At 35.9% G+C, this 23,699-nt stretch overlaps 1 protein-coding gene across 2 annotated transcripts in view; it reads left to right on the top strand.

Annotated features, from left to right (window-relative positions):
• LOC149786937 (uncharacterized) overlaps positions 1–23,699 on the top strand; it is a 162,640-nt gene that overhangs the window by 46,973 nt on the left and 91,968 nt on the right. For both annotated transcript variants that reach the window (XM_089977468.1, XM_089977467.1), the window contains one exon: positions 20,539–20,605. In XM_089977468.1, coding sequence (XP_089833594.1) covers positions 20,539–20,605 — 67 coding nt within the window. The remainder of the gene's footprint in view (positions 1–20,538; positions 20,606–23,699) is intronic.

Genomic DNA, 23,699 nt, shown 5'->3' with positions numbered 1-23,699 from the left:
CGAGATTTTGATTCTCAGTCTGCCCTGGAATATCAACATTAATATTCTGTTTTCGTGTATCTGATGGTCTATAACACAACGGTACGGGTAATTCTGAGTATTTTTCTTTATGTAGTTGAAATAACTGCTGTTGTAAAGCGTCTCTGATTATTTTTCTACTTGCTACGATCAAATCGGTGGGTCTCCATAATTTCAAAAAATCACTCATTGATGTCTCTGAGATCACTCCACGTATTATTTCACACTGAATTTTGTTTGATTGTAATCTGATTAATTTTTTAAACTCCTTCAAATTTGCATCAAGAGCTCTATGATCGTCATCTATTTCTTCGTAATAAGCGACAAAATTTTTTAACCAATCATGTGGAGATGGTCCAACAAAGGGCGGCGGTTGACCATGATCGCCACACATTATTATGGCGGTATTTTTCGTCAACAACCAATCAAGAAACATTTTTAATGTATCCAATGAGACCGTGCATATCTCATCCCAAATAATTATTTTAGGTATATATTTTTCTCCCATCCGTTCATGAGTCCATGTATCTCCGCGCCACCGAAAGAAACTATGATACGTACACGATTGTACTTGCCGCTGTTTCATCTCAAGTGCAAGTCTTTGTGTGGGTGTCAGCACGATTATATCTGAATTTCTAAAAACATTAATCGTTCGAGTTGTTTTGCCGCATCCACCAGGTCCATTGAGATATACTGTCTTATATCTGGTTATTGGATCACTCAACGATGGTGCTTTCGACATTTCTGATATTTTATTACTCCCTCAATAAAAATCTCTCATTGGAACATCTGCTGATTCTACATAATTGTGTAATAGTTCCTTTTTTATTCTCCACGAACCCCATCGTTCATCATTACTTGTAAATTTCATAACAGGTTCTAAATATTTACTTGAAATATAAAACGAATCCGTTGCGACTCTGACTGCGGTCTCAGGAAATCTATTAATCATCGATAATAAATTTATAGAAACATAAGCCAACATGGAAGATCTTAGATGAGTATATTGCGGGGAGACGTCATTTATGTAACTAACGATCGTACCTAATTTTGTTCCGTCGGATAAATAAACACTCTCTCGATTTACAAATATATTTTTCGCCGTTGTGTCAGCGATTATAAAATCGTACTCGGCATCATCTAGAATTAATCGTGCGTGATGTCTTTTATAATCATATGCACCACCTTTAGTAAATTTACCTATAATTTTTCTACCGAGATGTTTTGCGGTTTTGAGTTTATTAGGAATATCATCTTCGGAAACATCAGGACATTTTTCCTTAAACTCGCTGATAACTTCAGAATCTGACATGGGCAACCAAACTTTGGTCTGTGCATGATATGATATAATTGCCACACTGACCACCAACGATGTCAGTATCATACAATCTAGCATGTATCGTAATAAAACTACAGGTGCCCAACGTTTTTCACAAAAATGTCTACCAAACCAAACATAACAAATCTTGTGAAGATTTTCGTTAAACTCGAATGACTCAATACAGGCGAATCCAGTCAGATCAAAATCAGGTAATGGTCCATTAATTGCCACTCGCGTCATCTCGTTTGTAGGGTGACCAAATCTTTCAAAGTACACAGAACAATCTCCGTATCCCAGAAAACTTCCTGGATAACATGCAACCATATCAACCGAAATAACATCATTGTAATTATATTTGGTATTCCATAATCCGCCATGTCCATATTCGACGCAACTTGCGCGTACGTCCTCGAGTAAATCAAATCGTGTTGGTTTCCTTGAATTTCGTTCTCTGGCGAAATGAGCCGCAACAGATGGAACGGTAAAACAATTAGTTAGTAATTTGTCAGTATTTTCCGCGTGCTTGCACTGTTAAAACGTCGCAAGATTTTTCATCTCGTCATGGAGGGATTCTGCTCGATATATTTCACCGTTTGGTTTGACAAACTGATCAAATTCACCCTCCTCATTACTTTTAAATAACCATACCGATACAGGATCGGTTTTACTTATTTCTTTAATAAAATCAAACATATCTGTGGGGTAAAATCTAACAGTTCGATCACGTGGAAATATTGTTACCGCGTTAGTCCATGCGTGCGCGTTATGATCGATAATATTTATTGGAGCTCCCTTCGATTTGTATTTCGACTGGTACAGTACTTCTCCCGTTATTGTCGCCACAGTTATTGGAAATTTTGATATTTTTCCTAACTCAGCAACATCTTTTATTGTAGCACCGGTATCCTTAACTGAATCAGCCCACGAGTTTATTTTTTCACGCCTTAAATCAGTTAATCCATTTCCACGCATCACGTTTGTAAAGTGTTCTATTACTTGTTCGGCTACACAATTTAACCTTGAAAATTTCATCGGCGCTAGTTTATCAACGTTGGTTTTTTTATTTATCTCATAGATTCCATAAATAACCGCTGTTACAGGATATGCTCGCTCATAATACGGTTTGTCAATACCCGTCAGTAGACCTGGTCTGGAATTTTTACTTAATATGATAGTTTTATTATTGCCAAGGACAGGATCATATTTGTCACGGATAATCCAACTACCTGTTTCTGTTAATACAATAAATTTTACTCTGAAGAAATATTTTTGATTGCCCTCGTATTCAGCGATGTAGTTAATGATAGTTGCCGCTCGCTTGTCATTCATTGTGGCGTCCGTGACAGTGTTGCGTATAATCTTGAACGTTTACCATGTATGAGATGCACCATCCGTGTAAAATTCTTTCTTGGCGTCGTGAATTTTCGAGATCAAACTTTTATTTTTCGGATCAACCAGATCTCGTACTGGCAAGTCAGAAGATAATCTGTCAAGGTTGAATTTATATTTAACAGGCCTAGTTTGGGATAATCTCTCAAACTCGTTCATATAATTAAAACAAATATTTAAATAAAGAAAATTATATATATATATATATATATATATATATATATATATATATATATATATATATACAATGTCTTAATGCAGATGGTTGATGATCGGCTCAGTAAATCGATGCAACAAATCCTGCAGAAAGGAATTTTGTTGGATGCACTCACAAAACATACGACGAGGAAGTCTAGGACCAATACCATGTCTACGGTGTGGTATTGGAGTGCGAGGAAAAACAGAATTATGTGGAAAGTGCGGCGGAAAACGGTTCAGAGAACTTAAAAGATATTATGACAAAAAAAATAATAGCGGTGAAAACGCTATAAAATCCGTGAGGGATTATATATCAAGATTTCAGACAAACAATGATTTAAACGTATAATATTATTATAATGGAGCAAAATATATTTGTCCCACATCCTGTCATAACAAACTATGAATCAAATATTAATGGTATCATCAGACACTGCAAGTTGAAGAGACAAGTTGGTTATATTAATAATTTTGGTTATCTTAGATTTACAGTTGGAAAGAAACATTATATATGTCATAGATTTACGTATGAATGTCATAATGGGATGATCAATGACGGTCTTGTTATTGATCATATTGACGGGGATACTCAAAACAATAATTTATCCAATTTACAAGCTATCTCTCACAGCGAGAATAATACACGTGGAAATACAGGAAGATGTAAGACAATCGGAAAGAGGGTAGTAATTTCCACAAACATAGAAACTGGTGAAGAAATAATATTTCGTTCAATGCATTCAGCTGCAAAATATTTTGATATTCACTCGCAATCAGTACAAAGAGTGTCAGAAAATATATATAAAACAGCTTTCTCGAAAAAATATAAGCAGAAAGTCGTCTTTCAGTATCAATAACTATCATCACCACATTGAATTAATTTTTTTAATTTATGTCACAGTAGGTCCTCCATACACTACTGAATTTTTGATTATATAAGGGGGAGATTACTTTGTAATATAGTTTTCTTCGTAGATTTTTTATTTTTTATGATCGTAATTAGTCAATTTAACTAATTACATTGTAATTAATTACATCGTAATTAATTACTCGTAGAAGTATTATTTATGTTTTTTAAATATTTCCCATCATACAACATTACGAGAGATCATGACAATGTTATTGATCCGCAGGAAGCTGTGTGTAGAACAGAAACCGTTGTCATGGTAATCGATCTGCAGGTGTGTTCATGCCACCGTTATTATTGATTCGCAGCCTGCTTAGGAAAAATGCTGTTATAAATACAGAAACTGTTATTATTCAGAAACTGTTATTATTCAGAAACTGTTGTTATAAATACAGAAACTGTTGTTATTCAGAAACTGTTGTTATAAATACAGAAACTGTTGTTATTCAGAAACTGTTGTTATTCAGAAACTGTTATAAATACAGAAACTGTTATTATTCAGAAACTGTTGTTATTCAGAAACTGTTATAAATACAGAAACTGTTATTATTCAGAAACTGTTATAAATACAGAAACTGTTATTATTCAGAAACCGCTGTTTAGTGTAAATATTGGTTCCTTAGCTATATAGCTTAACTATATATTAACTTGCAAAACATATGTTCGTAACAAGGTTTGATAGCTCAATCAGTATGGTATTGGACTGTGACGCTCGCGGTCCAGGATCAAACCCCCATGGCTGACAATTTGTCGGTGGTGTACGCATAATTGCGATTTTTATAATAGTGGGGGGAACCGCAAACCCCCCCCGCTCAGCAAAATTCCCACCCACAATATTGACTTGTGGGTGATACATATTTTCGTATCACCCACTGGATTAATTATTGTGGGTGGGTTTTTGCTGAGCGTGTATGTTTGTACTGTCCTTAGTTAAGTTATATGTTTGTGCCGTCCAATGCATAATCTGAGCTCGCTAATACACTCGATAGGGGCTCTTCATTCATAATCTGAGCTCGCTAATACACTCGATAGGGGCTCTTCATTCATTGTATATAACCATTTCATTGTATATATGTTATGTGTATATCCTCTAAACTTGGTAGATTGCGGTGGCAAGCTACGAGTTTAATGATGATTGTGCTGTCCTTAGTTAGTTATATGTTATGTGTATATCCTCTAAACTTGGTAGATTGCGGTGGCAAGCTACGAGTTTAATGAGGATTGTGCCGTCCTTAGTTAGTTATATGTTATGTGTATATCCTCTAAACTTGGTAGATTGCGGTGGCAAGCTACGAGTTTAATGAGGATTGTGCTGTCCTTGTGCCGTCCTTAGTTAGTTATATGTTATGTGTATATCCTCTAAACTTGGTAGATTGCGGTGGCAAGCTACGAGTTTAATGAGGATTGTGCTGTCCTCCCTCTTGGGCCTTCTAGACCGTTGTTTGGCGGGTTAGGGGCTCTCGTAGAGGGAATATTTGCCTAATGAACTTGGTAGATTGCGGTGGCAAGCTACGAGTTCTTGGTTGTGCTGTCCCTGAAACATCCCGACGAACTCGCTAATACACTCGATAGGTGTTCTAGGGATATTTTTTTTTATTTTGAAGATTTATGTATTATATAATGAACCATGAAAATATCAATGATGTAATTGTTGCTATTAAAAAATTGAAAAAAGATGGAATTAATATATCTGATGAACTTAATCCTGAAAAAATAGTTTCTGACTTTGAGATTTTACAAGAACGTAAAACCCAGGGGACACACACACTATCATCTGAATACAGGCTCATGAAACGGATTCAGGCGGCAATGTTTCAGTCGCTAGCTACCGTAGAAGATGATCATGTGAAGGAGTTCGTTCCTCTCTCTGCCGCCGTAGAAAGAATTAAATCGTTATTATCCCACGAGTACGAGGCAAAGAAAACGATTAGTACCCGTATAAGACTATTAAGAAAAATAATGTTAGATCGTGAAACGATCCAGAGTAACTTCGTTACTGGTGAAACGATCCAGAGTAACTTCGTTACTGGTGATAATGAAAATGAAAGTTTTGGTAACTGGGGTCCATGTCAACGCTGACCACGTGTATTGGTAGTCAAAATCAAGAAAATTCTAACCTTGTCAAATTGTTCCTAATAAATTTTATTTATTATAAATTTTATTTATTATAAATGTTATTTATTATAAATTTTATTTATTATAAATTAATTTTATTATAAATTTTATTTATTTATTAATAATATTATTTTTACTGAGGATTTATTTTTTTTATACTAAAATCAAGAAAAATGCACGAATTACTTGATTCTGACGGGGTAGTTGGTAGTCAAAATCAAAGAAAAATGCACGAATTACTTGATTTCTGACGGGGTAGTTGGTAGTCAAAATCAGGAAAATTGAGCAATTTCGTTGTATTTTAGTAAAAAAAAATAAAAATCTCAGTAAAAATAATATTAATAAATAAAATTAATTTATAATAAATAAAATTTATTAGGAACAATTTGACAAAGTTAGAATTTCTTATTTCTGACGGGGTAGTTGGTAGTCAAAATCAAGTAATTCGTACATTTTTATGTTTCTGACGGGGTAGTTGGTAGTCAAAATCAAGTAATTCGTACATTTTTATGTTTCTGAGGGGGTAGTTGGTAGTCAAAATCAAGTAATTCGTACAATTTCAGTAAAAAAATAATAAAAATCAGGAAAATTAATAAATCTTATTTTTTTTTGTGATAGAAATTTTAATTTTTACTTTCATCGACCAGCTTTTTTAGTTGCCTAGGCCGATTAATTTGTGCCAGTAATAATAAAATATTTTTTTATTTATTTTTTTAAGTTGATCGAATTTGAGTCTGATCTCTGTTACAAATGTTCTTCTAACTGTTAAGAAATTCTCGTGTGTAAAAACCCTCCATTACATGAAGATCTACGATCAAAGTCCTTAGGACAGAAATCCTTAGGACAGAAATCCTTAAGATTTCACATACAGATTTATTACAAGCTCTTCTTCACGTATGTCAATTAAGCGATTAAGGTGGTCTGTGAGCTTAAAATTGATTCGTGTTAACACATTATTGTGACACCGTAAATACACAGGATTAGTTGGTTCTTGCACGATTAAACTTCCAGGGGGAACTTGTGGTGTGAACGTGTACAGGATGTATCCTTGTTGAGCCTGATTTGATCTTCCGAGATCTATTTGATAGCTGCCATCGATTACGTCACAAACCAGATTGACCGCGACCGTCGGTGTTATATTAACGATCCCCGGAGATACGTGTCTTCCGCCGCCTTGTGGATCATTATCATGTCTAAGAACAACTGCTGGTGGAATTAATTTTCTCCATGCATCGAGTATTTTAGGAAAAAACTCATCAATGACATCACTGACAGATTTTCTTAACTCGGTTACACTATACCGGGGAAATTTATAATTTGGTACATCGGCTTCTGTTAATTTATATTTTTCTAACCATCTTTTTGCATCATATCCTTCAAATGATTCTAAACTAAGCATCGCCTGAACTATTCGGTTATTAATATATTCCATATCTGATATAAGCTGATTTAATATTTCCACACGCGTGATGATTTTTTCACGCGATGACGCTGATATGTCAAAAATATGTTCGTTAAAATATTGATTCAGTTGATCTAGTTGTTTTTTACATTCTTGATTGATTTCCTGAAAATATTTAATAATATCACTCCGATGAAGACTAAAACTATTTGCTTTTTCCCCGGAATTGTTAAAAGCCCATAACTCATCATAACTGAAAACGAAAAACCTGCTGAGCATCGATTTATTTTTTAAAATACGTAGTTCTTCCCCGTATGATGGATTAATTTCATGATATGATTGCCTATCCGTGACATAATCAGACTTTTTCGGTTCTGGTGGTATCGGTGTTATCGGTGGTGATATTTCAGGCCAACCTAGTACGGATCTTATTGTGGATTGATAAATATCAACGGCATAATCAGGCGAGTTTATTTCAATCGTCGAGGACAGGGTGGGTTCATGAACATTAATTGATATTTTTGATTCTTTTCCCGTTATTGATTTTATTCTACGCGCAAATTCCTCACTGATCTCTTCAATCTCGTAACTGCCGGTTGGTATTCCAACAACAACCCAGTCAGGTGTTCATCCGGTTTGTTGTTGTTAGCAAATACGAGCGAATTATTTGCTGGTGTACCATTAAATGATTTTGATCTGATATTTGGCCAGCTGTAATATACTCGTAATTGTGCTAGTGCTATTTCTTTTACTGGAATTGCAGTAGGAAAATTAACACTAAATTCAGGATTAATTGAACTTACCGAGATCATCGTTATCTTTGGCGGAGTTGTGTTGGTCACGATCTGCTGGAGTAATTCTGTCATTATTGATACTTGTATCTTTAATACCTTCGTCGTATATTTTGGTTATCATTGAAAATTCGAAATCAGATATAATTCCATCACTGAGACTCGCTGATAACAATGAGGATAATTTCGAGTATGCTACCGTCGCTGTATGTAATTTTATTTTGTAATCGGATAATTTTTCGTTCGTACAAGTACATATTTTTTTTGTCATGATATTAAGCACACCTGCAATAGTTGTTGCTGCTGAAATACAAATAGTTACAGCTACTGGTGCCATTGTTGTCAACGCTGATAATATTACACTGGTTTCAGCAACAACAGCGGATACTGAATAAACAATCACATCAACGATAACCAATCGTCGTTGATATTTTTTTACTTTTACTGTATATTGATCAACTTGATCTTTTAGCGCTGTCTGCCATTCACGCGCTTGATTGTACCTGTATTGTGCACCGTCCATATATATTTTTATGCAGTAACCAATTGAGGTGTTTCAGCTACAAATTCCAAACACCACCAGAAGGATGTTGCGGTTAATTTCTTATCATCTGCTTCCAGAATAAATATTTCTTCGGTTCCGTTATTTAATACAACAGATACAACCCCGGAAAACCTGTCGGTGGAATGACGCCATGGAAACGTTGTAAATATTTCAAATTTTGCAGCACTGAACACGGACAACCTGTACACGCCAGTGACTGTTGCGGTATATTTGATAGTATTATTTTGCTGCGACCATGTTGCAAATCCCGATGATACCGTGCATACGATGTTTGTGATATGCCCGGGAGTTATTTCAGCTGGAATTTTAATCAGACTGGTTTTATTGATAATCTCAGGAATTCCCGCTACGATGTCTTGCTGTTTTTGTTTGATCGTGCCTAGGTCAGTTTTGATATCAGAAAGTTTCATGTCAATGGCGCGTGGAGTACCGAAGAATTTATCTATGGCATCATCGGTTTTTTGAAAATTTCTTCGAAATCTTCCAAAAGCGCCTGCGTGAACGTCATATTCAGCCCGTAACGTGGATAATTTACCGTCTACGGTGCCATAGTTGACATCGACGTATTTTTTTGTTGCTGCGTCTTCGTCAGATGTTGGATCTCTTAAAACTACTATTTTGTTCCCGTTCATGCTAAGTTCACCCATCATTGTGTCACCGGTGTTTTTCATACGATTAGCAACACTTTTTGCAATTTCATCTCTGATGGTTTTAAGTGACATACTTGAATCTCTGATTCTACCACCGTCAGTAAACACGGGAATATTATCCGTAACTGCACCGAGTACTCGCCGGACTATATCATTCCATTTGATATTGCTGGTTTTTAGTTTACCATATCGATCCTGAAAAATAACAACTTCATCTGGGTCAACTCCAGCCAGGTTCATGATATCAGCGAGGTCATCCTTAGTCACATACTTCGACAGATCAACGTCGCCGGACTTTTTCTTAACGCGTGAAGAAGATCTTCCGTAAATGTCAACCATTATAATAAGACCCGTTGTTTAAAATGCTTTACGCGCAACAAATCGGTTGCTTGTATAATCGTGCACGACTTTATGTGGCGGCCTGGATGATTTTGATATAGCGTCGAGTACATTAATTACTTCACGGCCGCATATTGGTGGATCTGTCATTGTTTGTGTGGGTAGCGTTGAATACCAAACTTTGGAACCTCTAGTTGTTGCGTGGAGTGGTGCGACATACTTGATAAATTCAACAGGTGGAGCTAACCCGTACAAATCAAAATAAACAATTCCACGCGGGTCAACCGTGTATGACACCCAATGAGTACCAGGTCCAGAACGTTCATCGAGATTAATAATACCTGTTTCTAGTTTGTTTGGTTGTTTCGGTAATTGATCTCGCATAAAAACACCTCTAAAGGCAGATATTTTTAATTTTTTAGCGGCATTAAGTAAATCAAAATTTGATGCTGGAACGTCTAACAAAGTGATCCTGGAAGCCTTAGGCCTCTCCCCCAACGAGATCCTGGCAATCTTAAGCCGCGCCCCTTTTTTTTGTATCCTTGCCCTGTTGCTTTCTTTAGTGCCATTCCAGCGGCTGTTCCAACAGCACCTAACGCGGCCGCTTTTGCTACGGCTGGAGCAGCTGCAGCTATTAATGCCGGAATGGCCGCAAGTAGTGGAAATATACCACCCGTTTTAACCATGTCTTTGATGGCGCTCGGGGAGAGATGGAATTGAACTCCAGTTTTTGATTCTAGGGCTTTATTGAAATGTGTAATCTGATTATTTGTCAACGATAATTTGTTTGGACCACCACTAATATGATCTCGTTTTAGTGATATTTTAGTTCCGCATTTGTTGGCGGTTCTTGATTGAAGCTTTTTTACCTGACCGGGAGTCAGAGTAACATTAACATGACTATACGACATTTTTATATAAATAATATTTTTTCTGAATAATTAAAGATTTTCCACCGGTGCATCAACGACCCTCATTCGACCACTACCACCTTCAAGTAACATGGCTTTGTCGCTAAGTATGACCGCGATCGCTCTGTAAAAGGCACCACCAGGTGGTGGGTTAGTAACATGAGCTCGAAAGTGTATATCAACAACAGATTGTTTGGATAAATCAAGGTGTTCTAGTGAAAAATAATAAATCGGATATAGACCTCTAAAATCTAGTTGTGATATTTGCAAACCGGTATCTATATTTTGATCACGTCCCATGAATGACATTAAACGATGATATGCGCGCGCTACATGATTTTGATCAAAATTTAACAATATATCCTCAGCCGGTTCTTGATGTCCATTTATCCGTAAGGAAACTTCATTAACTCCAAGGTTGTCAAATATCATATGTGAACGTTCTTGATCATTTATCCTAGCATTATCTTGTAGTGCAATAAAAATATGTCGTGGTGCAGAAACACCTTGCTGTGATGCTATATGCCATGTAAATAAACCATTAACATTACTTTGAGCAGCATCTGTGGTTACTGTTAACCATGATAGCAATGATTTACCGCCTTGATCCATAAAAGATAGTAATTTTTGTTCCTCAGTAATAGATGGAGTCATTACTGGCATCCACAGTGAAAGTTTTGATATATTTACTTTACCATCAGCAACACCATCACCTCGCCAGATTGCATCATTATCATCACCTTTTCTTACGAGCACAATTGTGTGTTTAGCTCCAAAGATGACTTTTCTAACATTTCTGCAAAATCCAAAGATGTGAGATAATGGAATTGCACACGAAAAATTTCTATCATCTCCCGACAGCGCCGCCCGGCGTGTTGCAAATCCTAGGTTGTAAGTCGCATTAACGGTTCCTATAATATCAAAAGCAGCAGCTGGTCTGGCTGCGTGTTCAAAGTCAACTGGCTGTGGATCAGATGCAGTATCTTGTGGTGTCCGTATTTTGGTATACTGAACATGATCAGCGTTGTTGGTAATATCCTTAGCAAACATCATTGTTGGACCAGCCGATCTTGTAAAGTCGTCAGAATATCTCGCCAGACCAATTATTGTTGTAGCAACGTCGACATCATTCTGAACTGATTCAATATTTTTTCCATCAATCATGTATGTGGCGCCAGTAAATAATGCCATAATCCCGTTGTTGACAAAACCAACACGCAAATTAGCAGCATATGGCGTATTAGCTATAACATTCGTTACAAGTCTACCTTCTACTTCAATAAACGCTTCAGCGGGCAAGAAATATCTACTTGTATCATGAACCTGTAATTCGATTCTCCCCCGCTGATTTGGTAGTCTTGCGTCATAAGAATAAAATTGATAATCACGTACCGACTCGTACTTAAGGACAGGTGCCTCCATATCAAATGCTGGGTCTGATTCACGCCTGAACATTTTTATTATAGTTACCATTTTTCAAATGATGATCATCGTCGACGAAGACCGCTCCCTGCTATTAAATTTGCTGTTATATTTTTTTCTGCTTCTTCAGATATCGCCGCTAGTTTTTGATTTGCAGCCTGATTTATTATTTTACTTACGTCTGCGGGCATCACCTCAGTACTTGCCAGTTTCACCGGTGATTGTTGTTTTCGTCGCAATAATCGTGCTAATCTTTCTTTGATCGCCGAGAACGCCTTACCAGCAACATTGACAATTGCACCAGGAGCTTTATCACGAACAATATCAATAGCCTTCATCGATAATTGTTTTGCTACAGGTGCTACTTTTGGAGCTATCCTTGTAAATAATCCCTTAATAACATCACCAAGTCCATTTCCGTAAATAACACTATAGATTGGTAATCGTGAGTTTACCGCTCTAACCTGTGTGGGTTTACGATGATTATTATGCACAATCATCTTATTTTATTTACCATTTATCTAACAACTAATCATCAACGAGCTCATCGATAAGTTCTCGGTAAACGCCAATATCCATGATACCACCTTGAAATAGTCGCCGACAAATATCAGCTGCTTCATTGGTTATTTCTGGTGAATTATTTCCGGCACGTTTTCCTCCTATGAGAACTTCTAACCGTGACACGTCATTGAGGATATTATCAGGACAAATAAAATTATTTCCCAGACCACTGCCAGTAGCTCCTTCTTCTTCTGATTTCTTAAATAGTCTTAAGGGTGATCTTTTTTCCGTTGTTTTCTTAAATAGTCTTGAGGGTGATACTTCTTCTTCTTCTTCCTCACTTATTGTTCTGAGAGATTGTGATACTTCTGATCCTTTTTGTGCAAGATACATGTCTATGTTTCTGCGATAATCATTATATACCTCATCACTAGAGTAAACTCTATCTTTATTGTAATATATACGATATATCCATTTATACCAGATTTCAGGATCACTAATACGAGTGGAACTATATTCAGGTCTTAAAAGTTCTTCTTTTTTATTAAAACTTTCTACTGCAAGTTTTGATAACGTATTAATATCCTTAATTTTTTTTATGAATTTGATACCCACCTTGGTAAATTTATTGCTCAGCATAATCGTTCTTCCTTCATCATCTTTCATATCACCTATCTCAGCACGAAGTTGTCCAATTTCTTCAAGTATTTCCTCACCAACAGGTGGAGGCTGAGCCGCAGCTATTTCCCTGGCTATGCCAGGTGGAAGATCTCGTAAAATCTTCTTTGCCTGTTTAGTTCTTCTTGCTATTTTTTCAGCCTGCGCCGCGGTTTGTTTTGATACTGGAAGAAGATCTTCTTTGATGACAGTTGTAACTTTCTCAGTAGCTGCAGTGACGGGTTTAAATAGTTTTTTAGTTTCTTCTTCATACTCAACTTGTGCTTCTTGCTGCGCTTGTAGATTTTTTCTAAATGAGTCTTTGACAGGAAGAAATTTTTTAATTGCTTCTAATCGTTCTCGAGCTGTTCTTGCAGTATGAGATTCTGGATGTATCATTTTATTATAACATAATAATTTAATTAATATCAGCAGAAGAGGAGCAGCAGAGAGGGTGCCTACCAACGTTGGTCGTCAAAAAAATAAACAAGAAATAAATAAACGCGTAGAGTACTTTATTTTTTCAGATACTATTTCGAACTGAGGTTTTATTAGTACAATCGTCCATTACAGAAATAAAACATCTCAAGGAAAAGTTCATTTGTAAAATCTTGACCTTTCTACGAGATGATTTTATTTGTTTGTTTTATTTGTTTTGTCGGAATTCTATGGTCTGTTCACCCTCTCTGCTTCTACTACTTAAATAATATATCAAATCAATTTTAACCTTCTGGTCTGTTTCTGTCCATTCTGGTGATTATGTCCACCAAATCAGTATGGTTGGACAAAACTTTGGCCTGGGAGATGTGAATAATTTTAATTCTTTGTTTGTTGATCCTGGTTGATGCACAGATCAAATGTATCACTGAAAATCATTGATGCATTCTCATACTTTGTTACAAATATTTATTACAGATGCATATCTACAGATGTTGGTGAATATAGCTTGAATAAGTTATAACAATTCTAGTTGGAACAATGGACATTGTTAGAGAAACTTTAAGTGAGCTAAAATGTAAACTTTTTGTCAGTGCATGATGCAGGATTGCTTAAGACTTCTCATATGCTTGCCATGAAAAATCCATTTGTACAAACTGATGATGACTTTCTGGTAACTGTCAGAAAGGCATAATTGACGATATTCAAAGGTCTACAAAAATTACTAGAGTCAAAATTATAAACACATACAGCTGTGGCAAAAATGATGGACTAGTATCTTTGCTGATGTTGCCACAGTTGATTAGTTGGTTGATTTAGTTTGGGTTTTTTTTTTTGGGGGGGGTAACAATATATTAGGTGGAGGAAGAAGCCCAAAAGACCACCAACCCAGATTGGTTGATCTGTGACAAAAGCTCACTCTGTGAGATGTGCAAGTGATGTAAAGGCAAGCACCTTAGTACACGTAGGAACATGGAGCCTCCTTTGATTTGATGTTTATCTCCAACAGCCGAAGTCATTTAGATGAGATCTCGGTAGATCAGTATGGCCTTTACACCATTTTCAGATGAAGAGAATCTATATATGGCAGCCAGTGTTACTGCTGAAGAAAATCCAATTCCTTTTGAGACACCAAACACCACTGAGTCAGACGTAGAACCAGTGACATTCCACAAGTAACTGACAACGTTCTCATTTACACATCGGAGGCAAGTAATCACATGACAAGCATCTTGTACCACTTAGCCATGGAAGCCCCTCAGATCTGTATCACAGGATAAGCATCTTATACTATTCTGCCATGAAAGCTCCACAGGCCATAGGTATAATAAGTCTCATATGAAAGACTAGAAGTGGGAGATAGAACCTGTGACAACTGGATTGAAAGTGGAGAATATTACTGCTAGGCCATCAGTGATGATGATGATACTGTTGACAATACACTTAACTGCAATGATATTGATTTTACGAGTACTCTGGGAAAAATAATTCCCTGATTTTCATCTGTTTTTTAAAATTCAAGTCAATGATATGAAAATGTTTGACTTGCTATATTCCTTTTGCTTTTGTAAACTTTATATTAGTATTGCCACAAGCATAAAAATAAGACATCGGTAACTGAAATATATGTTCTTACAAGAAATGATATAGTGTAAAAGTAGGCAGAAATAATGCAACATCACTTCCACAGGCAGCAATGGTGTTTTTTCAGACAAATCATGAATTATAAGTTTACCAAAACACTTATTGAAAAAAATAATAACAAGGAATCATACCATCTGAGTACACATTTAAAGCAATACAAGATTTAACTATTATTTTGATCAAAAGCAGCATGCCTGAGAACAAAGAAAAATAGCAAAATATAGTGATCACTCTAGTAAACACACAGCTTAGTAAGGATACAAATTCATGATTTCTGTATTAGAAATCCCTATTATAAAATCTATATTTGTGGACATTAAATTAATAGGTATTAAGGAATTGATCAATGACATATACAAATTATAGGCCACCATGAAAATTTGTGATTTCACAGTATAAGATACATACATGGCTGACAGACCAACAAACACAAGGACAAAAGATTGATTATAATAAATGAATACAGATAAAAAACATGCTGTAGATTATATGATCTATAAGCATTCAGTAGATTACCTCCAGCCAGCTGTCATTTAAATCGCTTTTGTCCCCAACCCAATATTAAAATCACTTCTACTGTCCACTAACCCATAGCCAGAAATTGCCTAAAAAAGTATGCTTCTGTAGGGGGCAGTGTTTTTTGATTAAAACATATCTGATGGTGGATCATAATTTTTTTTAATTGCTTCTTTTGTGGATTGGTAATATTTGAAAATGCCTTCCCCCAGGGGTGTGTATGTTTTACTGGAACAGCCCTAAATCATTTTGTGTACAGAAGTCCTTTTTATTTGGACTTGTTTACATATGCATATAACAATACATGGATAATTATGGATTGTGTGTCTTTGTGGAATAATTGATTTCCATGCTAGAAAATGGATAGTATTGTGTAATACGTTATTATCTTATGCTGTTTCTGATGTCTTCTTTCTGTGTGATGTTTCATAATTGTATAGAGCTATCAGTGTATTCTAACCAGTATTTGAGCAAGTTTAAATGTCAGTAGCACATGTACGTTTTAGTTTGTATTGGACAAGTAGTTTTTATTTCTGAACATGTACCTGTGTCTCATAAAACTATTTGGAAGCACATATGATTTTCAAAATCTTACCTAATAATAATGTTTAATGGTCTTGATTGCACACTGGTATTGTAATTTTCTGTTTCATACATCAAAACTTATTGTGAGCTGATATGTACCTGATACTGACACCATTCATTACTTTCCATTTAGTATTTTCATTTAGATATGTAGTGAGGGGATCTTGCACGAGTACAGCTGTGGATATTTCTCTTACCTAACTAGGTATCAAATTGGTGGCTTGCACGTATTTGTTTTTCACTGGAGTTGAAGGCTAAATTTGCCAGTGGTCCTTCATCAGTTGTGTGTTGTCCATTTACAGTTGCTAGTTTTTACCTGGTTTCATAATCAGTTGAACATAATTAAACCATTTTGATAGATAACATCATGGCTTGAAGGTTGTTTAGATTTTTATAAATCTTTTAATGGCATGTTAATATCTTAATTATTTGATCATCTAGCAAAATTAAATTGAAATAATATTATATGGATACCTGGCAGACAAGGAGGATGACAACTCGATTTTTTATCTGATGTAGATTTTGAAGGACAATTGCTGCTGTATCCTCTGTTTGCTGTATTGAGTGTCTCTGCAACACCAGGACAAATTTGAAATCTGGGCTTTTATTGTGTGTAACAAAACACTCAGAGAGATTTTCAGCAGTAAAGAACAATATCTTCCTTTTCTTATAAATGACACTTCTTCAAGTTCCAAAGATAATGAGTAATTCATGGAGTGCCCATGACTGTTGATGAGTGAATAATTCAGTAAGTTTGGAGAAATATTGAAGGGTCATGCAGAAACATATTTTCATTGGAAGCTTCCACTGAACATTTGTGACTGCTCTACAAATATCCTGACCAATACATTAAACTATTTTTACCTAGTTGTGTGGCCATACGACTTAAGAGACATAAGAAATATTGTACAAAAATTTCTGAAGCTGAACTGGAATTTAATTCACATTATTTACATAATCTGCAGTTGGAGGCCAGAGTAGGTTGACAAAATTTCCAAAAGACTTCAGTAGTTTTCTTATGCATGTACATAACAGCCTCTTGCAACCATGTCAGTTGTGGCAAGTCCTTAGGCAGAATTGAAGGCTAGATCATTACTTGTTTTAGAATTTTATACAAGACAACTTTTGCCTGTAGATGTCGTCTTCTCTAACCACAAGTTTTCTCCCCTGTACCCTGGGGCTTTTTGTATTGTGCAAAGTAGCTTCATAAGCATATCGGTGGAGCAGCTGTTTATACCATTTTTATAAGTCTTTGGTATGATTCAGCTAGGGTTTGAACCTGTGACCTCTTGCATCTGAGGTGGATACTCTTAAGAACTCTACGAACTTTGGCCACTGGAATGATCAGAATCATTGGAAGATTAGGATGAAGTTCATTGTGCACCTTTTCCTGGTTCTTACAAGATTGGTGGATATATCAATTCAATGGTCTTTGACAGTTTGGGAAAAATGAGGTAGCATTTTCAAGGCCGTGAAAGTTTGGGAAAATCAAACAGATTACCCTGAGGTCTTTATTGTTGTTGTTGTTGTTGGGTTTAATGCCATTTTCCGCACATGATAGGCTGTGCATGGTGGCCAGTATTAATGGTGGAGGAAGAACCCGGGAAAACCCCGAAAAGAACCACCGACCCCCGTGAAGCTACTGGCAAGCTTTCTCACATACCCACATTGGCCAAATCCTGGACTCGAACCCACGCCGACAGAGGTGAGATGGCAGTGATCCGTAACGGAGAGCGCTTTAGACCACTCGGCCACTCGGGGCCCCCCCTACGAGGTCTTTAAAAGTCTTTGAAAAGTTAGATAAACCCAACATCTTAATTTCTTTCCATGATGCCAAATAATATTGTCCAAGGTTGTTAGATTCGGATGTAGGCGAGTTTTCCTGGCTTCTTTATTTTGATGACCCATTCAGTTTCATTTCATCATTAAACAATATTGCAGCATTTTGCTTTCATTCTTTTCTTATATAACATAACTTGTATACTACATTTTAGCAAAAATAGCTCTTGGGAATCTATGTTTGTTGTCTTTGAAGGTTTGGGAAATGTCTTTGAATTTATCATTCAGAATTCTGTTTGAACCCTGTAATAGTAATGGAGGTATCTGTGCTCCTTTGTTTCCATCATGTACTTGCTCACAAGAATCCTCTATCATTTGCCCAGAACTTCCCAGTTTAATCAACCTTTACATCCTGTCTTGTAAACTTTTTCTATATTTATTCTGGATCGTTTGTTTGGGACAGAATGTGAATGATTCCTAAGGACTCTGCAAAGTGAATGAAACATATGTTTCTTCTTTTTCCCTGATTTGAACCTTCACTGTCTTCTTTCTTCTCTTTTATGAATTTTTTCTTGTTACATCTCTTTTATTCACTCCAGTTCATTGAAAGATAAAATAATAATAACAGCTATGTCATGTCATGCTGGTTTGTGTTATATTTACACTGCCAGTCCATAAGCTGTAAAGCAACACAGTATTGAAAACTGAAAACTACTCCCAATTCTAAATCCACATATTTAATGTTAATTATATGCAAGTATATTAAGATTTCACTGATTTTTTAAAAATATTATAATGCTGTGTTATTGCTTAATTGGACATTTTTCGTTATTTGCCAAGGAATAGCATTAATTCACATCAATAACAGCACCATTGACTTCCAGATTGGTTAATATTAATTCCAAGAGACCTTTTAAGTAGTCTAATGCAAATTGCACAATACTACAGACAGTATGATTTTGAAAGGAAAATTGGTTTTGGATAAAAATATCAACTCAAATCTTGTACACATTTACAAGGAAGTTTTAAACCTTCTGTACTAAATGGTTTGAGATTTGGAAGCTGGTTGTTATTATGGTCAGAAATATTGTTTATGTGTATAATAACCACTGGATTGAACAAGAAAGGATTCCAGTAGGGAAAAATCGCCATATCCTATAGCTTTCTCATTGGGTGCCCTTAAGAAATGGCTTGAGATTGCTTTAAATATTGAGCTGGCAGAGCTAATTCATCCCAAAATTGTCAGTGTTCATATATTTTTTCCTGTTTTTCATGCTTTAACGCCTAAACAGTGTCTAAGAGACAAAGTCTGGTGGTTGGATGTTGTGATGGGGTGGGGGAGGAACAGGAGGCCTACCTAATCTATCGTCTTTGTAGTGTTTTAATGATCTTTCATTTACAGCATGAAAGATAGGGCCATAGGCATGCCATGAATACTACACATTTTTCTTCTCCTAATGGCCTAGTGGTTAAAGCATCTGCCTTGGTTGCAGGAGGTTGTGGGTTTGAACCCCGGCCGAGTCATACCAGAGACTTATAAAAATGGTATTTAGAGCTGTCTCATTAGGCATTCATCATTAAAAGGTTAGTGTTAGGACTGGTTGGCCTGGTGTCAGGATAATGTGACTGGGTGGACATCATACTACATGTCTGCGGCATGATGCCCCACTGCCACACTGCAGACATCATAGCCATATGACTGAACAATTGTTAAAAGTTATGTTAAAAATCCAAATTACACACACACAATTAGGGTCTAAGCTGTTGGCTTGACACCTCAGGTAAAGAAACCTCGGTAGACTTGAAAGTGCCCTATAGTCATTTACGTGCACTCTATATACCGTCTAATGTATCAGATGGTCAGAATAGCTTATCAAGCAGCATAGTCGGGATGAAGTGCATGGCCATTTGACCCATGCTGATTTTATTAATTTGATTGTATGTGCTGGTAAAGTAGCAGTAGCAGATCATGTGTAGGAAATACATAAATTGAATTTCAGGGTCATAAATCTCATCAGATGGATCTTCAACTCATATGACATTTTACCTTTATGTTAGTTCATGTAAGTTCAGACATTAGGTCTGGATAATGGATCAATCATTTGATAGATTAAAGAATCACAAAATCCAATCATTAGCCCGTATATCTTTCTGTATAGCTAATACTAAAGAGAAAAAAGAATCAGTTACTTTGCTGAAGAGCAAGCTGGCTATGTTCAGAATTTATTTAGCCTCTTGCTGCAGAATTACTATTTTTCTGTAATGGGAAAAGTGGAATTGCAGTATGTCAGTCTTGAAAGTTTTACTAAATTAGTATTAATGTTTATGGCACAATGAATGTTAGTTATATTGTCCAAATGGATTAGAATATTAATTTATTTTTTCAGTTTCACTTCAGCTGGACAAAACAGGAAAACTTCAGGTTCTTGAGGAGAAAACGAATGAAGAACACAGGTATGTAAAGTTTAAAAGCGGTATGAAGATAAAAGGTATCCTCCAATATAACATGCTTCACTCTAAGGCTGTTCCGAATATAACAAGGTAATGCTATGGACCCCATAACAAAAATGAAAATAATTTTGTTTTCGATATACAGCATCATGTGACAGAAGGGATTAGTGGTGGCTTGTTTTACCTGCTACTGCTTTCTGTGATCTGTTGTAGTACAGTCCAGAATGTATTGTCCAATCACATGAGAGAAAGTAACAGTCATGCACTGAATGATGCTCATTTGAATTATGTATATAGCTACAAATAAGGTCTGTTAAAGGAATTAAGTGTCATTTTCTTAAGAAATCAATTATAGTTAACACTGAGTTAATTATTACCAGTATTTATAAGTGAATTGCAACAGAACACTTCAGTTAAATGATGTGCATAAATAGTGAATAATTTCAGTGGAGCAAAATAAAGCTCATTCTTTCAAGGATAAATTGGAAGTTTTAAAGAAACTTCAGTCTGGCAAATTGATAAGAAAAGTTGTTAAGGAGTATGGTGCACCAGAGTAAACTTTTTGTGGTTGGAAGAAAGATGAGGAAAACTTTATAATACTGGTTTTGATGCGGATGCTGGACTAAAATACAAACAAGCTAGATTAGCAAAGAACACAGATTTGGATAGCATTTTTCACACCTGGTTTATTCATTCAGTTTTTCTGAAGTACCAAAACAAAACTAAATTAAATCCAGATCAACAGGAAGTGGGATCTTCTACTGATAGTAATAAGGACATTATGAAGCACCCCCTGCTGTCTCCATTGTCATATATGCATTCAAGAGAGGCTAGGAGGCCATGATATTGAGCCTTTGAAGATTATGCAGTTGTGAAATATCAATTGCTTTGCATAAAGAACAAGAATAATCAGGTCTCAGACAACATTAAATCATGAAAAACTTGCATGCATAAACATCATATGATATAACAGTGTTTATTCTATTTGATTTACTATGTTTTATGATCAGATGTGTTTACTTTGGACATTATTGGATTTTAAAATGATTACATGCATGTATGGATGTACTGTAAGTTTTATTGTGTTATTTTTGTTATTCATGTTTTTGAATTGCTAAAAGCACGATTCACATGATGTGGCATCATTCAGATAGTAATCACTGCTCTGGTAGCCAAGTGATTAGAGCGTCTGCCTCAGATCTGGAGGTTGCGGGTACAAACCCCGGCCTAGTCATACCAAAGACTTATGAAAATAGTACTAATAGCTGCCTTGCTAGGTGCTCAGGTTTAAGAGGTTAGTGTTAGGACCAGTTGGCCTGGTGTCAGGATAATTTGACTGGGTGGAACATCATGCTGCATGTCTTTGGCATGATGCCCGAGTGCTAGACATTATTATAAACTGTCACACTGCAGACATCATATCACTGAAAATTGCTTATAGATATGTTAAAACTCCAAATCACACACACACACCAATGATAATCAGCATATGAAACTGTGTTTTGAGTTGAAGATATTTTATTTACTAAAATGACTTGACATTGCTTGGAGCACTTGTTACACATGATTTGTAAAGTCCTTGAATTTCACATGATCAGAGCTACATTGTGCAAAAAGTAATTACATTTAAGGTAGTATTTAAGAAAAATAAAAATCAATGAATTTTTGGTCTGAAATAAAGAAATATGTACAGTGATTGCCATAGAACTAGCAAGTCACAATGCGCAAAGAACTACTATTTCTGCAGCAGAGTGATGTATCGATTAGGTGAGAAAAAGCAATTGACGTGACCAAATGACCATTTAATTTTCCGAGTAACAATACAGACATTCTGATTTGTTGAAAAACAAATTCTGATGTGGCGCGATTTGAATTTTCGATTAGCAGTGCAAATAGCTGACATGCATAGATGAGAAAATATTCTGCTTTATCATGCCTGGAAGGTATGTGTTTAATAGGGAGTGGCTGTCTGACCACCCTTGTATCAGGGTAGTTAAAGGCATAATGTGTTTGATGTGATAAGAATGTATATCTTGGGGAAAATGGGTGAAAGTGTGCAGAAGTTTCATTTAAAAAGCAAGAAACAAAACACTCATGTCAGTGAGATGTTTGAATCTCAAACTGTTGGAAATGTTTTCTTTGTAAGAACAAAATCTAATTCAGTAGCAGTGGAAATGGTAGGCTCCAGTATGGCCCATCGTACAATGCGTGCAAATGCAGTGTCAAGTTTGACTCATTCTGTGCACTTAAACAACCACACACTCTGCCAGCCAACCCTAATGCCTCTTCCAGCAGCATATATAGTATTGTAGGATTTTTTGTAAAAAATGATATAGTGGAAAATTTGTGGACAATACAAACAATTGCCACACATAGCTCATATAAATCCACTGAAAACAACATAAAGTTAGATACGAAACATATTTAACCCAGGAAAGAGAAAAGAAGAAAGCTGATATGCAGAAAAGAAAAATAGAGCAATTATTGTAGGACATTGATCAATTAAAGAGACAGTATAAATAAGCCAAGGTAGATGTCAAAGCTCAAAATAACTCTACCAATGACTATGGTGTGAAGATTGAAAAGGAGGGGAAATTATCATGTTGCCAATTCCAACTTGCTTAGGCACAAAAGCAGAGGAAAAATTGGGCATGTCTAAGAGGCTAAGCATGAAACTACAGGAAAAGTCATAACCTTGAAGGACTGTTAAATCTGTGTTGTGCAGTGTATGCTTTTGACAGTGGACATCCAAAATATAAAGATGTTAATGTATTATTAAGACTCAGCTGGAGACTTCCATGTAATAGCAATAAAGACGTACACAAACTGACAGTATTAGCATACATTTGACATGTGTTTTGTTTACTCACCCTGCAACATACAAATGCACTCGCTCTTATATTTTTTGATAATTTTGTCATACCTCTGTTTGGTGCCTGGTACAGTTGGTGTTTATGGACCCTGACTATTGTTATATGAGTATAGTTGTATGAATTTGTTATAAATTAGAGTAAAAGCTAAATTACCAAAAGTGATTGAAGCCCACTGAGTCAGTTCCTCAAAATTGAGATGCAGTCAAGAAAAAGGTTAATTGGTT

This window comes from Sinohyriopsis cumingii, chromosome 12 (assembly GCF_028554795.1).
Source record: "Sinohyriopsis cumingii isolate HCF-2022 chromosome 12, ASM2855479v2, whole genome shotgun sequence".
NCBI lineage: Eukaryota > Metazoa > Mollusca > Bivalvia > Unionida > Unionidae > Sinohyriopsis > Sinohyriopsis cumingii.
This window is presented reverse-complemented; position numbering and strand designations above follow the sequence as displayed.